This window comes from Cnephaeus nilssonii (genome assembly GCF_951640355.1).
Source record: "Cnephaeus nilssonii genome assembly, chromosome: 2".
NCBI classification, from domain to species: domain Eukaryota; kingdom Metazoa; phylum Chordata; class Mammalia; order Chiroptera; family Vespertilionidae; genus Cnephaeus; species Cnephaeus nilssonii.
Genome location: NC_137073.1, coordinates 81,262,151 through 81,279,793, shown reverse-complemented (window position 1 = coordinate 81,279,793; position 17,643 = coordinate 81,262,151). Strand labels below are relative to the sequence as shown.

At 36.8% G+C, this 17,643-nt stretch overlaps 1 protein-coding gene and 1 pseudogene across 4 annotated transcripts in view; one reads left to right on the top strand and one right to left on the bottom strand.

Annotated features, from left to right (window-relative positions):
- The window catches only part of ADAMTS6 (ADAM metallopeptidase with thrombospondin type 1 motif 6), a 213,140-nt gene that overhangs the window by 181,234 nt on the left and 14,263 nt on the right, over positions 1-17,643 (bottom strand). For all 3 annotated transcript variants that reach the window (XM_079784695.1, XM_079784697.1, XM_079784696.1), the window contains exons 3-7: positions 15,881-16,245; positions 6,047-6,215; positions 1,706-1,905; positions 895-978; positions 23-168 (exon numbers count right to left, since the gene is read on the bottom strand). In XM_079784695.1, the coding sequence (XP_079640821.1) occupies positions 23-168; positions 895-978; positions 1,706-1,905; positions 6,047-6,215; positions 15,881-16,245 (964 nt within the window). The remainder of the gene's footprint in view (positions 1-22; positions 169-894; positions 979-1,705; positions 1,906-6,046; positions 6,216-15,880; positions 16,246-17,643) is intronic.
- Positions 14,272-14,914, top strand: LOC307109908 (ferritin light chain-like; annotated as a pseudogene). Its single transcript has one exon. The product of its transcript is annotated as a ferritin light chain-like (transcript).

Genomic DNA, 17,643 nt, shown 5'->3' with positions numbered 1-17,643 from the left:
AAATACTTGCAACAAACCATACCTAGTCATAAGAACCGCATTATCGTGGTGGGCAATCCCATTTTCTGGAATGATGTTTCCATCACTTTGGTGGGAGAGAATGGATTTCTGCCATTTACAGAAGCTATTGAGGGACTTGTCTGCATGGTGGTTTATCTCCAAGTTTGGCTGCAATACAACATGCATACCAGAAATGTTCCAAACAAATTACTAAGGTCAGTTGTTAAAACTTTTGAAGACTAAAGTGGGGCTATAATTAGAAGCAGTGGTTTCTAGGAATACTCTCTTGCCAATTTTTATCTCTGTAATATCTGACCTAGAGCTAATTTAGTGTACTATTAAACAAACATTCTTTCTAGTTCTAGCTTTAAGATAATGTGAATATGTGTGATTATCAGCATATAAAATCAACCAAAACCACTATTAAAAGGTCTGTTGTGCAAATGTTTGTTTTTATACTGAAACATACAGCTAATATACATATATATAGCTCTAACATGACATAAGAGGTATATTCTTAGAAACTTTAAATTTGCTAAATGTGCCCTAGTCAGTTTGGCTCAGTGGATAGAGCGTCAGCCTGGGGACCGAAAGGTCCCAGGTTCGATTCCGGTCAAGGGCACATGCCTGGGTTGTGGGCTCGATCCCCAGTGGGGGACTTGCAGGAGGCAGCCAATACATGACGTGGATGTTTCTCTCTCTCTCTCCCTCTTCCTTCCTCTCTGAAATCAATAAAAATATTTTATTTTTAAAAAAAGCTAAATGCTTAGTGCTAAAAATCATATTCAACTAGAACTTCCTAAGAGGAGCAATAATACAATATATTATTTTATAATACATAATTCAGTAGCCTGTCTGTTAAGATTTTAGATTTATAAACTAACTCATTCTTACCTGATCATCCGTGAGAACAATTAAGCGGGCCACTATAATATTCACAACGTTTCCTAGGCTGGAATCACGGTAAAGTTTGGCAACCTGACCTCCAGAAAATAAGAAAAGACACAAAGTCAGACAAAAATCATAGGGTGATTAATATTTTTATAGAGTGGCAAAATAATTTTTCATGAATTTAGCTACTATGTATTAAAAAAGTTTTCTTTCATCCCACATCACTTAGAGCAATATCCTCAAGATGCCTCAGTAAAAGGTCCAAGTCTACCTCAAGAAATATTTTCTCCTAAAGATGAATGACAACACAGTAATTAAGAGGATGAGCTGATGTGTCAAGTTAAAGAAAAACTCTTAGCCGAAACCGGTTTGGCTCAGTGGATAGAGAATCGGCCTGCGGACTGAAAGGTCCCAGGTTCGATTCCGGTCAAGGGCATGTACCTTGGTTGTGGACACATCCCCAGTAGGGGGTGTGCAGGAGGCAGCTGATCGATGTCTCTCTCATCGATGTTTCTAACTCTCTATCCCTCTCCCTTCCTCTCTGTGAAAAATCAATAAAATATATTTATAAAAAAGAAAACTCTTAAACAAGATTTAATATGACCTAATTAAAAATTCATATTATCTGAAAATAATAAGATCACCTTTAAATGCATTTTCTATGGAACTGAAACATTAGTAGATCAAGTCTTTTTCATTTTAGATGAATAAATTCTTAAAATCATTATTTCCCAATAAAAATCTATGGCCTTAGTAAAAAAAAAAAAACACAACAAAACTATTAAATTAAATTATGTAGAGGGATCAAACTTACAATATTCATTACACTCAAAATGTAATGTTCAATGTCTTTGCGGCCATGATAGGACTCCATCATTTTGTCTGCCACTACTAATGTCTCCACATAGCGCTCAGTGCTTATCGATCTCTTCTGTCTGTGTGTGCCATTAATTGGTGGTGCAGAAGGAAAAGCAGATGTGTCATTCAGCCACCAAGGGTTGCCACCTATGAGGTCTACAACAGAAACAATTAACTAGTTCAGATAGGCTCATTAATTACATTTATTTATTTATAGGTCTTTCCTTTAGACATGCTTCTCATAAATTCTCTAACATACTAAGATTTTTCAAAGTGAGGGGAAATGTAGTAGTGAGAAAATTAAACTCTTTAAACGTTTTCAAAATAATTATATAAAAAATAAAATATTCAATTGCTTATGAAAACAAAAATACACTGAGTGGCCAGATTATTATGACCACCCCATCAGTACAATGAATTAGTTATGCAAATAATGATAATAATAAAACCTTGAGAGTATTTGCTTAGGAAGTTTTCAATATTCAGTATTTTTGGAAGTGTCAGTGAAGTACTGATGGGGTGGTCATAATAATCTGGCCGGTCATAATAATCTGGCCACTCAGTGTAAATCTAATGAATTACTTAATAAAAATGATATTTTATTATTAACATTCAACTGCTCGTAAGAACAAAATAAACCTAATGAACTACTTAATAAAAAAAATTTACAAATAATCATTTCACATTATTCCAGTAAGTGATTACATCATAATACTTTTAAATTTAGAATAGGTATTTTAAAAAATCATTTAAAGTTGTTTAAAAAGCAACTAGAGCACTAATTTTCTAAACAGCCTCAGACAGTTCTGATGAAGAACATTAATGTTGCAAAAGTCTATTCCTAAGATGAGCATTTATTTTTAAAGTAAGATGCTTTTATTAAACTATCTTAATTAGAGCAATTCTACTACACTAGCTATCTCAATTTTAAAAAGCTGTGAATAAATTTTTCACTTAATTTTGCAGTCTACAACTATTTATTCTGACAGAGTACCCAAAGTATTCCTTTTCCAAAACCTAGAGGTAGAGGGCATTAGAATGATTCCAGCATGACTCGCTTTAAACTACATCTCCATGTGGACTGTGGTTGACCCATGGTTTTCTAGACATTTGGTTCTTCAGCACACAGAAAATCTGTTAGTGCTATGGCATTTGTAAATACTTGCTTCATTTATATTCATCTTCACTTAATAAACTTGAGCAGGTACAGGTCCTCTGTATATCTCACTTATATTTCCTTATATTCAGAAAATCTTTTGAACCTCCACTTATTGAAAAATTTAGTAAGAAAAAAATTAGATTAACTTATATACTTGACAGAAAGTGGTACTTTATCTTTCTAACTTCTTTAACCTTTCCTTTTAAATATGACTTTGGGAGAAGTTATAAATTTTAAGAAATAAGATGAATATTACCATGAGAAGAATCAGTCAAATATTTTTGAAACTCATTAAGTTAGTGTCTTGAACTAAGCTGTTGAAATAGTATCACAAGATCAGTAGTTCTTAACCAGACATTTCCCAAACTTAGTGAATACAAAACACTTTTTCCCAATAACATCTAATGACATTCTCACAGAACTTAGGGGACTACTACCATATTCTCATTATTGGAAAGCCAGTGACGTGTTTGAAGGTATCTAGTACAGCCAGATCTAGGAGACAGAAAGACAAAGCTGGAGACAGGAAGACCAGTTAGAAACAATTACAGTGTACTAGGCAAGAAACAATGAGGGTATGAACTAAATCAGCTGGTGTTAGGGGTGGTAGAAATGGCTAGTGAATGGAACAGATTAAAAGCAAGAACCATTTATGAAATAGTCTCAGTAATGCAGGGGAAGAGATTGTAGAAGAAAATCTTCCCCAAAAAGGGCAGAATATTATGATGGCAATTAGACTCATACCTAAACCATCTATAATAATAAAAGCGTAATATGCTAATTAGACCAGACATCCTACCGGACGACCGACCTTCCAGATGAAGCCGGGGCTGTGAGGGAAGCCCGGGTCCTGGGTGCCAGAGGGAAGCGGTGCTGGCTGCTGAGGGAAGGAAGGCCTACTCTTGCACGAATTTCGTGCATTGGGCCTCTAGTTGAAAAATAACAATCTGTCCGAGTAAGGCACTTAACGAGATAGGCACTTCAAAAGGGGATGATTTGCACTGGCCAGTTTGGCTCAGTGAATAGAGCGTCGGCCTGCAGACTGAATGCTCCTGAGTTTGATTCCAGTCAAGGGCACTTACCCCGGTTGCAGGCTTGATCACTGGCCATGGTCAGGGCATGTGCAGGAGGCAACCAATCAATGTGTCTCTCACATTGATGTTTCTCTCTCTGTCTCTCCCCCTACCTTCCACTCTCTCTAAAAATCAAATGAAAAATATCCTTGGTTGAGGATTAACAACAAAAGAAAAGAGGATAATTTGACTATTAAAAATTTATAATAAACAAGTAAATATTTTAATCCTCATTTTTAAAAAACTTATAGATAGTTGTACTTATAGCCTAACTTTTGTTAAACATAAGATAAAATAAACTACTTCCATAATGTTTAGATCCATTACTCAATACAAAGACAAATTAAACATTTTTTTTTATTATTTACTCTGAAATTTTATTTCATGCTCTAAGTGGATGCACTTGAAGTGGTCTTTTTCTAGTACTAATTATTCTGACCAACAAAGGGCCTCCCATAATTACTAGTAAAAGCCTCAGAGATTACTCAAGAAGAGAGAATGCAGAATAAGAACAGGCAGTTGAGGAAAGAAGGTTAAAGAACACTTATACTTGAAGCAGAAAATAAGGAGCCCATGAAGGACACAAAAGAAATAAAAGGGTGATGCATTCACTAATTGCAAGGCAATCTACTCCTTTTTTTACAAATCTACCTATTGAACCCACCCCATTTTTCACTTAAAGTACTTGTTGGTGAATTCTTTTTTGCATTAAGCTGAAATCTGCCTCTGAAATACGATGCCTCTAGTTTCAGCTTCTATAACTACACAGAAGAACAAATCTGGTCATATTTTTTTTTTCATTCTTTTAATGCTAGAAACAGTTACCCCAATAAGGATAGCTACAATTTAACTGAGTAACTAATGTGTGATAAAAGGAGTACTCAGAGAGGTTGAGTAATTTGTCCAAAGCTATACCAAAGCCCATGTTCTTTCTACTATGCTATGCTATGTCCTCTATTTCTCTAAGTTTTCTAATCTTTAGACTGAACAGCCTCCTAATTCCTTAGCGCCGTGGTCAGCAAACTGCGGCTCACGAGCCACATGCAGCTCTTTGGCCCCTTGAGTGTGGCTCTTCCACAAAATACCATGGCCTGGGCGAGTCTATTTTGAAGAAGTCGCGTTAGAAGAAGTTTAAGTTTAAAATATTTGGCTCTCAAAAGAAATTTCAATCGTTGTACTGTTGATATTTGGCTGTTGACTGAGTTTGCCGACCACTGCCCTAGCTCTAGTCTAGTCTCTAGATGGCTGCCAGAGTAATCTGTATGAAATCCAAATCTGACCATGTGATTCCTACTGCATAAAACCTTTCAATGGCTTTCCAGCACACTTAGGATAAACCAACTTCTTAACATGGTTTATAATGCCTTTGTTATTTGATTTGGCCTCTTCTTATTTCTCCAGTTTCATCCCTCACTACCACTCCCCCAACTACTATGAATCTCACCCCTATTTCTCCAACCCACATTCTACTATCCAGTTATATGAACTATCAGTTCCTGGAACATGACATTCTCTCTTCAGGTCCAGAACCTTTGTAAATGCTGTTTCCTCTACATAGAACACTACCAACTGCTCCCTCTACCTTTGCCCAGCTACCCTGACTTATCCCATGGGCCTCAGTTTAGAAGTCACTTCCTCCATGAAGCCTTCTTTGACCACTGAAGTTTAGGTTTGTTGCTCCTTCTATATATGCTTACAACCTCGAATACTACCTTAAAACTCTTCAAGTCTTATTCAAGTGTCTAGATTCCTATCACTAGCATGAAAATATCAAGCTAAGCAAACAGCACCAAGTGCTATGGAACACCTGTGCATGAAAACTATAACTACTACCTGGATAAAATAAGGTGGGCTTCTTTCCCCTTCAAAGAAAAAGTAATCGAATTTTACACAGATTTCTATTTCAAAGTGATTCCAAGATTGACTTAAAACTATGGATAGGTGATATTTTTAAAGAGGACTCTGGACATTATCATTTTAATTACTCAAATTATTGTTTACTTTTATTATTAACCTTGCCAGAAGAAATGGAATGGCAATACAATACAATATGTCACTCACTCACCAGAAACCCCGCAATGAGAGTGATCATACATATGCCGTTGCTGAAGGGTAGACTTTTTGTAAATTACATGGGGATGGCCATTTTCATAACTAAACTGTTTGGAATCCTCTGTGGTATTCTTTAATGGTTCAATAAAATATTCTTCATCTTCTGTTGCAATAACACCATGCTAACAGAAAAAGAAACAGAGAATTTGCCAAGAAGAAGCATTTGAATATTATCATTACCAAAAGTTAAAAGTAAACGGATACCTCTCCAAAAAGGTTAAAACACATGTTAATAAAAATTTAGTAAATTTCCCATACTTAGCAAGACATTATATAAATTTTCATTTCCTTTAAAAAGGATGTTTAAGTACCTCTACATGTTATGCCCTGTACAAAGCATGACACATACATTATTTCCTCTAATCCTCCTAACAACTCTATGAGATAGCAGAGATCTCTATGTGCTCACTAAGACTTATTCCCTTTCCAAATTGTGCACACTTAACTACGACCTCTGTGTTTAGGTATAGCTTTGTAAATCAGCTTGGCCAATAGAAAATGGGCAGTGTTGTACATGACCTTCAGGCCAAGCCCCTGAAAACCTCCCCAGCAGAATTATCCACTCTCTCTCTGAAAAAAAAAAAAAAAAAAAAGGCCTAGGGAAGTTGGAAACCAAAAGAGAAAGAACCTGGGTCCCTGAATGACCTCATGGAAAGCTGTTGAACATAGACGCTGATATAAGGGAGAAATAAACTTTTATTGTGATAACTGACATTTCAAGGTTTATGTTTCACCAATTAATATGTCCTTAATTAATATACCTGCAATATATCACTGTTTTGCCAATGAAGTAACAGGCTCAAAGGTTAAGAACTTGCTCTATATTATACAGAGGCAAGTGAAGGAGCTGGAAGTCACACAAAACTCTGCTCTTATTCACAGTATTAATTGCCTTACACCTAGTTATTGAGCCAAGTCCTACTCAGCTCAGTCACTTCTCTTTAAAACTTTCTCTAGCCCAACTGGAGTAGCTTCCCCCACCCCCTGAGTTCCAACAGAGCTTATTATTTATTTTTAATTTATTTATTTTTTAATTAATTCCACACTGCTTTGCTACATCTCAACTCCTGAAGCTGTATTTCAATGTATTATAGCTTTTCACCTGCATGTGTTATCTTCCCAAGTATACCAGATGCTTTCTTGAGGCAAAGGGTTATATCTCCTGTTTCTCTGCATCAGTTACAGCCACAGAAAGTGTCCCACATGTATTACGTACACCACATAAAAAATTGCTAATTAAAAGAAATGAGATAGTAAAAGTTATCTGCATCAGAAATAAGATGTTCCATCCCTGTCTAATAGTATTTTCCTAAGTGTGGCACATGAGAGGACTGCTCTTAATCCAACTAATTTGCCCTGTAACACTGGATAAAACACAAACTCCCCGGGTATTTCCTCAGCTGGAAAATGAAAGGGTTGGTGTAAATTAGTGGTTTTAAAACAGCACTCTGGGGAGCCCTAAGGGTTCCATGGAAGTGCCCTCGGGGGACTGCCCCAGACAACAAAGAGAGACCTACACAGCTTGGATTCCTGGGTTTAGGAATCAGCTATGCTTTTATTCATCTATTTATGAAGTTTCCACATAACATTTCATTTGAGAAAGGGTTTTGCTTCTTTAAAAAGAAGGGGGGTGGGAGCTGAACGCCTCTTGCCCTGATAATCTCTGAAGCCCCTTTGAATCTAAGCCTCTATGATTCTGTTTAAGGAAATTCATGTTGCGTACCATATGCTTGGAAAGAAAGATAAGGCATAGTCAGAACTGCTCTAACTTAGAGATGAAGTTGGCAGCCACCTGTACGAAGTGAGCTAAGGAATGTAAAAAACACACCAAGAAAACAGCCCTTAGTCACTTCAGATTATTTTCACCACTTTACTTTAAAGATATTAGCCTCTAAATTAAACGCACATACTGACAGGAATGACATAATCTGCCATTAACAAATGCTAACACCTGAGCATGAATTACTTTACCAGGAAGGTTAGCGGAGGGACAGTGAACTCAACAAGGCTCCTGCGGGAAGGAGGGGGTGTATGAGAAGTCTTGGTAAGAGGAAAGGGTAGAAAGTGGGGTCTAGAGTACTGCCCTGAAAGGAAGAGCACTAACGTCATCCTGGACGGTGGGCAAGTCACTCAAGCCAAGAATCTCAGGCTGCTGGGGAAAAAGAGTCACACGCCTTGTAGGCAGATACAATCTCTAATTTCAAGAATGGAAAGACTCCAGAAGAAAATCCAGAGATTTTGTGTGTTAAGTACTCTGTAAGATGTTCACACACATCGTCTCATTTCATCGTTGTTGTTGTTTTCTTCATTTCATCTTAGTAGCTCTTTGAAGTAAGTACTACTATCAGTTCCTCTGTGCAGATGACAAGCGGAGACTGAGCAAAGTTAAGTAACAAACTCACTTGGTAGACTTTGGAGCTGGACTCAGCCACTGTACTGTAATTCCCTTATCCTCTGAGGGTGGTTTGTGACTTTATTCATTCACCAACTATGCTTGAATGCCTATGATAGGGCAGGTACTGTTCTAGATGGTGGGGATACAATAATGAACCAAACAAAGTTCCAACTCTATCATGGAGCTTACATTCTAGTGGGAGGAGCTAGAAAAAAGTAATTCATTCATTAGATAAATAAATGATCAATCAGGTAGTGATAAATGTTAACACGAAAAATAAAGCAGTGTAAGAGAATAGAAAGTAATTAGAAGTGAGGGAATTACGTAAACTATTTAGGATGGTCAGGGTCATCCTCTCCAATAAGGTGACACTGGAACAGAAATGTGAGTAAAGTGATCACGGTTGTAGTTTAGTCAAATAAATTCCATGAAGGGAGAAAAGGGCAAAGGAACTGAAGGTGGGTTTGGAGGGAAGTGAAGACATGGATTGGGTGGACAATGAAAAGGATCAGTGGGTTCTCTTGGGCATAAAAAGACTGTCTCTTAGAGTTGAGATACTAGAGAGACAGTACTGGAAAGATAGAAGAATGGAACCCTTGAAATGGAGACTATGGCAAGTTGCAGATTAAATTCAACTTTGCTACTCGGGGCCTATACCCTTGAGGCTTCATTTAGTCAGAGGAAAACACACCAAGATGCCAGCTGGTCTCACTTGAACTTCATCATCATAATCTCAACTGTGTCCTTAACGCTTCATGGTGATTATACTATGTTTCTCTGGTTTATTCAGTATGCTGCTCTTCTGGATAAATGTTTCATACTTTCTCCTCTCTTCTTAATCCCCTAACACCTCATTTTTCCATCTCCTGTTCCAATAAACAACATGGCACAACCTCCTGCAAAGTCCTACAACAAATACCCCACCTACCTGAATCTCATCCATATAATCTATTTTATATACTGTTATTATGGATGAGCTGCATATTCTCCTAGCTACGGACAATTATTGTATTTATGCAGATGAGTCCATCCCTTCTGTACTTATCAAGAACATCACTCCAGAAACTTCCTTTCTCTCTATAGTCATTCCCATCAAACAAAACAGAACCTCTCACCCCCACTTCTGCTGGCAGCAACTGATCATTGCTTGCTTTTCTAAAATTCCTTAAGTCATTGTCTATATAGTCCTTTCTCTCATTCCTTCTTAAACCTTTGCCAACAAGTTTTTGCCTCTTTTCCAAACCCCACCATGACTTCACAATAACTGCTTTGGTCAAAGTCACCAACAACCTCCTCATTGATAAATTCAGTGGTTAGTGTTCAGTCCTACTCTTATTTTGACATTTTTCTGTTGAAATACTTTCTTACTTGGCTTCTAGAATATTTAACTGGTTTTCCTTCAATTTCTTACTCCACTGTTCTTTGCTGGTCTCCTCCTTATCTTTCTGACCTCCTTAACCCATTGGAGTGCCCTTGAAGATTCAGCCCTTGAACCTCTTCTTTATTCTATCTATTCTCCCCACCTAAGCAATTCCATGTAATCTCCTGTTTCTGTCATCTATATATTGATGACTCCCAAATTTGTAAGTTCATAATTCACATCTCTCTCCTGCATATCCAACATGTTCAATTAAACTTCTAATATATACCACCCCCCAAACTATTCTTTCTATAACTTTTCCATCTCAATTAATGCCTGAGTCTTTCTCATGCCATTTGATGACTGCTATATTTTTCCAATTGTTCAGGCCTCAAGCTTGGAGTTATCATTAATTTTATCCTAGTTGTGTACTCTAAAATCTACCATCTGGCCTCCAGTACCCTTTTTAACTTCACCTTCCATTATTCCTCTCTTTCACATAGCTCTAGCCATGGTATTCCTGCTTTTCCTCAACACTCTAAGATCAGACCTTTGTACTTAAAGATTTCCACCTGGAAAAATTATCCCTAAGATGTCAGCATTCCCTTCCTCATTTCCCTTAGTTTTTTGTGTTGTTTTTTTTAAAAATATATTCTTATTGATTTCAGAGAGGAAGGGAGAGGGAGAGATAGAAACATCAGTGATGAGAGGGAATCATTAACTGGCCGCCTCCAGCACGCCCCCTACTGGGGATCAAGCCTGCAACCCTGGCATGTGCCCTGCCCGGGAAATGAACCTAGACCTTCTGGTTCATAGGTTGATGCTTAACCACTGAGCCACACTGGCCAGACTCCCTTAAAGTTGTTACTCAATATTTTTCTACCTCAGAACTTATCATTACACAGCACACTATGATTTTTATTTATTTATCTTATTGTGTATCTCCTCCACTAGAATGCAAGCTATATGATGATAGGGACTTTTGTTCACTGTTGTACTCACAGCACCTAGAGCAGTGTCTATTAAATGACAGGTATTTATAAGTATTTCATGAATAGACAAATGAATAATGGAAAAAGTAGAAAGGCAACTGTGGATATAACAAAATGAATAGAAAGTCTACTGGGGTCACTGGTCTTTTTTAACTAGCTATATAGTCTTTAGTATCTTCAGAGAGATGAAAGAAAATCATGTTTCACGAAACAAACACAATATATAAAGAAAGGAAGCCCCCTTGAAAATTAGAAATATGACTGCTGTAATTTTTAAATCAATAAAGGAAAAGAAAAGAAAGCAAAATTGGGGAAATCTCATTGAACAAAAGAGAAAAAGATGAAAAAGAGAGATAAGAGAAGCAGAGAACCAATTACAGAAGGGTAGGGAGAGAAACAAGAAAATTTTTAAGAAAACATTTTTTAATTTTTCTAACCTAGAGGAAGGCCTTTAAATTGAAAGCACCCATCAAACACCAAGGAGAAATCAGAAAGAAGACCCACAGCTTACCACATGATTATAAAATCCTTGAAACAGGAAGGAAAAAGATCACTGTCACTGAAGAAAAAAATTTTAAGAAAAAAATAAAGAACAAGAATATTTATGCCACCCAAAATGAATCAATGCTATTTTTTTTAGATCTTTAAATCTTTTCCTAAGATATAAAACCATATAGATAAATTTAATGCCCCATATTTCCCTTTCCTGATTCCACCATCCATGGTTCTGAAGGAAAATGATTTTGAACCCAGACTCTCACATTCAGCTAAATTATTAGCCAAACATGAAGATAACATAAAGTCACTTTCAAATGGGCAAGGACTCAGAAATTTTACTTCCCAGGCACCTTTTTTGAGGTAACTACTTGAAGATGTTCTCTAACAAAACCAGAATGTAAACACAGAAAGAGGAAGATGTGTTACTAGCCTAGAAAAAAAGAAATCCCAAGATGAGAGATGTGTAGTAACTCAAAAAATGAAGTAACCAGTAGACTCCAAGAAAAACATCTCCAAAGAAGAATGAAATATACAGGGTGGGCAAAAGTAGGTTTACAGTTGTTTGTATGGAAAATAATACAATAATTAATAAATAATAATACAAGAATAAACTCTGCTTTGTGTACTCACAACTGTAAACCTACTTTTAACCCACTCTGTATATCACACAATAGATATAAGGACTAAAAAACTGAATATTAATCACATCGCTAAAAAAAATCATATATTTTTTTTCCTCAATAAAACAAAAAAGAACAACTAGGAACTTCAGAAAAACAAGACCTAGATAAGAAAGCTGTGGTCCTAAACTGTGACATTACTTAAAACAGCTGATAGACTGTAATGTTTGAAATTTTTTCTTTTCTGTAACACAAACTATGGATCAGAAAATATGATTAGAAACAAACACTAATGATCTCTACATTGAAAACTATTTTTTATAAAACAGTTAAAAACAGAATTGGTTACAAGGGGCCTTAGAAAAGAAGGCTCTTTTTTTTCTTTACTATATTTTTATTGATTTCAGAGAGGAAGGGAGAGAGAGAGATAGAAACATCAATGATGAGAGAGAATCACTGATTGGCTGCCTCTTGCATGCCCCCTACTGGGGATCAAGCCCGCAACCCTGACACGTACCCTAGACCAGAATCGAACCCAGGACCCTTCAGTCCGGAGGCTAACATTCTATCCACTGAGCCAAACCAGCTAGGGCAAAAGTAGGATTTTTTTAAAAGCTTCTACACATATTCATCTGATTAAAAATATAACATGATACAAAATAAGAATGAAGACAAGGATTACTAAGACTAACAGGATATTTACATAGCCCTCCCATCCCAGTATCTGTTCACAGATACCTTATCAGTTGCCAAGAGGTAAATAGTAACTTCAGTGGACAAACAGGGCAGACCTCACCTTAATCAAGTAATCAAAGTTAGTCAACATAGACCATGCAGTTTCAATAGGAAGCAAAGTAAAAAGGTGTTAAGAGAGGGAAAGAGACCAAGAGACAGAAAGTCTCAATGAGGATGAAGAATAATCAGGTGGCCCTGGCTGGCGTGGCTCAGTTTGTTGGAGGTCATCCCATGCACCAAAAAGTCTAAGGTTCAATTCTCAGTCAGGTTTTGGGTTCGATACAGATCAGGGTAACTACAGTCGGAACTGATCAATGTTTCTGTCTCTCTCCCTTTCTCTCTCTATTTCAACTTCCTAAAATATTATATAATATCTACTACATGGTCTTATTAGATGCCAGGGAAGAAAAATTTAATAAAATACAAATCCTCTAAATTGTCTCACCAAATTTATTTTCTCTTCAAATTTATTTTCTCTTCTTTATTCTCAGTGCCATAATTTTGTAAAGGCCTTCATTATCTCCTAAATGTTCTAACTCATCTTCACACCTCCCATCACTCCTGTTCCCTCAAATTTCACAATGGAATTAGTGTGTTTTTTTTTAAATCTCAAATTTGTTCCAACCTATTAAAACTACCAATGGCATAATTAATGTTAATGCCAAATTTAGAGGGCTTGATCAATGACTGACAATGGTACTTTTCTATCGTATTTAACAGTAAATGTCATTTAAACATATGAAAGCTTTTAAAACCCATATCTACTTTGGATAATTTATTTTTATTCAAAAAGATAAATCTATTTTTGTATATAAAGCCTAACACTGTTTACAGAGAAACTAATGATAAAAGTACTCAATGTTTCTATTTATAGGAATTAATCCCAAATCTTAAAATCTAATCATTTGACCCACTAACAACTATAGACAATAGACAATCTAAGCAAATTCATATTTATACCTATAATGAAAATTTTCCTAAACTGTGTGGTTCCTAATACTCCTCTCAAATTTACGACTTATTTAACTCCAACTTTAATTATGTATTTTTTATATTAACCTAAGAATAAGAATATGAATGTGATAGAGTATGGGAAAAAAACCATTTCTGAAAGTATGACTTGAGCATCAAAATGTTTGTGCTCTAGACAGTTTGGCTCCGTGGATAGAGCGTCGGCCTGCAGACTGAAGGGTCCCGGGTTTAATTCCGGTCAAGGGCAAGTACCTCAGTTGCAGGCTCGCAGCCCTGGTCAGGGGGCATGTGGGAGGCAACCAACCAATGTGTGTCTCTCTCACACATTGGTGTTGCTCTCTGTCTCTCCCTCTTCCCTCCACTCTAAAAATCAATGGGGGAAAAATATCCTTGGTTGAGGATTTTAAAAAAAGTTTGTGCTCTTGTCAGATCCCTCAGATCTGTCTCTTGCTTCAACAGTGTTTGGATGGAACAGACCCAGGGATACCCTTTCTTCCAGCCTCGGACCAGTCACCACCTTCAGAACCACTTCAAGCCATCCTCTCAGCCTCTGAGACCAGCCAATGAATGCCGTTTTTTAACCTAAACTCCTTATTGCGGAACAACATGAGCTCCCAAATTCGTCAGAATTATTCCACCCAGATGGAGACGGCCCTCGACCACTTGGCCAACCTGCACCTTCAGGCCTCCTACACCTACCTCTCTCTGGGCTTCTATTTCCACCACCATGTGGCTCTGGAGGGCCGGGGCCACTTGCGCAAGTCAGCAGAGAAGAAGCCGGAGGATGGCCAGCGTCTCTTATTAAAGATGCAAAACCAGCTCGGTGGCCGAGTTTTTTCCAGGACGTGCTGAAGCCGTCCCAAGATGAGTGGGACAAAACTCAGGACGCCATGGAAGCCGCCCTGGCCTTGGAGAGGAACCTGAACCAGGTCCTTCAGGAGCTGCAGGCCCTGACTTTCTGCAGAACCACTTCCGGGGTGAGGAGGTGAAACTCATCAAGAAGATGGGCGACCACCTGACTCATATCCGCAGGCTGGCCAGCCCCCAGGCTGGGCTGGCCGGGTATCTCTTCGAAAGGCTCACCCTCAAGCACCGCCAGGAGCCTTTAGAGCTCAGAGTCCTTAGAGGGGCCCCTCTGCATCCCCCTGGTGTCTCTGGCTTTTGCCTGAGCCTCTCCCCGAAACCACTAGCCACCCTTTTAACCACCCTGGAGCCCTTCCCCATGCACCGGACCAAATGGAAACAATAAAGCTTTTTGCATTCCAAAAAAAAAAGTGCTCTTTTACACAAATAGAGCTTTAATGGAACATCTACATTAGCCTGAATATGGTAAAAGCAGTAGAGGAAATATGGGAATATGCTTTGTTTTGCAACCTTAAACTGTATTTACCATTAGACTAGAATGGACTCAAATGCCCAGGATAGACCCTACACTCTTGAAATCTAAGTAAAATAAGATTTATAATCAATCTTCAGATAAATGCAGAAGAATTTTATTTAATAAATAGATATTGGTATAAAAGATTTTGCTTCAAGAATTTATAACCGCCCTGGCTGGTCTGGCTCACTTAATTGGAGTATTTGTCCCATACACTGAAGGATGGCGGGTTAGATTCCTGGTCAGGGTACATGCCCACATTTTGGGTTTGCTCCCTGATCAGGGCATATACAGGAAAGCAAACAATCAAAGGCAATCTTTCACATTGATGTTTCTCTCTCTCTCTCTCTCTCTCTCTCTCTCTCTCTCTCTCTCCCTCCTCTCTAAAATCAATTTAAAAAATTTTAAGACTTTATAACCATAAGTAGGTCACACATAATTAAGCTATGTTGACAACCAGAGAAAGACATTATAGAAAGAAACCTAAAGAGGCCATCAGTGTCGTGGTTTCCTGAAATAATACATGCACATACATGCACACATAACCTTAAACTCTTCACCAATGATTGGGTTTTGTTTATGCATAAAAGATATCTTACTTGAACAGGAAAAAAACTTAAACCTAAAATTAAACCTGAGGTTTCATTCATTTTTCTACTAACAATATAGGGTTTTTAATATTGCTCTGACTTTGAAAAATCAATACTATCAAAAGCAAAGGCAGCAGAAATAACAAAAAATATTTAGATGTTGTATACACATATTTATTAATATGAGGAAAGTTACATTGAGATTTTATATCCCCATAAGAAATTTAAAATTATAACATCTACTTACCAACCCAATACAGTTGCTTAAAGCCACTTTGGTTGTACTATGTTGATCTTCCAAGTATCCTGTGTAGTGACAGTTGTCTAAAAAATCATGTTTCCACTGAGGCCCATCTTTCCCCCAGTATTCTACGGTAAAATGTTTGGACACAAAATCCATGTTGAGAGTCAAGTTTAGGTGAAAGTGCTTGCCATAGGCTGAAAGTTTAAAAAATAACTTAGATGCTGCCTGCTGTGGATCGATAGGGTCCATACTCCGTCTTCTCCTCGAGTGTTTATCATTTTTCACAGTATAGCTGAGGAAATCTCCATTCTGGTCAACCCTTATTGGAATAGTTAGCTGGTAGTGTTCTAGATAAGTCAGGAATTCCTCTTCATAATCATAAAGCAGAGTATCCAGAAGAAAAAAACACATGGAAGAAAAGAAAATTTAACAGAACAACAAAGTAGCAGTGTGAATAACAACTACATCAGTTAAAACTATGAACCATCATGGGTGAGTTATGGAAAAAAATGTTATAGTACACAAAAGTAAAAGAGTAAAAGTTTCAAATTTAAAGATGAATTACGTTTCAACTATTTAATTCCTCAAAATAACATTATTTGAAAAGACTATTTTTATTTTTACAATTTAATTTTAAAGAACATGAATTCTAAGGGGAAATTCCACAGGAAATATGAATATTTTATATTGAAATTTAAAATAGTGGAAAACACACATATGTAAAAGAATAGAATTTAGCTCAGATAAAATGTTTGTGAAAGTTATTCAAAAAGTTTATAAAGAATCTTGACAACCTTGAAGACTTTTTAAAAAAATAAATTATCAGCAGCCACTTTGTGAAACAGTCTGGAAATTCCTCCAAAATTAAACATGGAACTACCATCTGACCCAACAATTCCACTGCTAGGTATACACCCAGAAAAATGAAAACACATATCCAAACAAAAACTTGTACATGAATGTTTATGGCAGCATTATCCATTAATAGCCAAAAGGAAGAAATAACCCAAATGCCCATCAAGTGATGAATAAATGAGTAAAATGTATTATATTCACATAATGAAATATTATTCTGCAATAAAAAGGGATACAGTGCTGATACATGCTATGACATGAACGAATCTTCATAATAACTGCCTTCAATAATTAAAGTTCATTATCTAACATTATAAAAATATGCTAAGTGAAAGAAACCAGTCATAAAAGATTATGTATTATATGATTTCACTTTATGGAAATAACCAGAATAGGCAAATCTCTAGAGACAGAAGTAGATTAGAGGTTGCCTAGGGCTAGGGGTGTAGAATGGTTTAGAGGGAATTTATGAGTGACTGTTAATGGGTACAGGTTTCTTTTCAGGATGTTGAAAATGTTCTAAAATTGATTGTAGTCATGGTTGTACAACTCTGTGAATATACTGTAAACCATTTGAATTGTATACTGTAAATGGGTAAATTATATGGTATACCTATTATATCTCAATAAAGCTGTTTTAAAAAGTATCAGAATGACAAAAAATTCAGAGGACTATTAACTAATATTTTCCTCACTTAGGAGTACTAAATATCACCAATCTACCTTCTTAACTACATCGTCCTTTAGCGGGGTTTCCTACTAAGGAAAACCAAATGGCTGCCTGATGCCTCACTGTCTCTACATGGAGCTTACTCACAAATATAAACTCCCATGAAACCATGACCAAATGGAAATAATTTGAAAGATAATATTTATTTTACTTCTCATGAATAAGAGTGCATACCAAATGC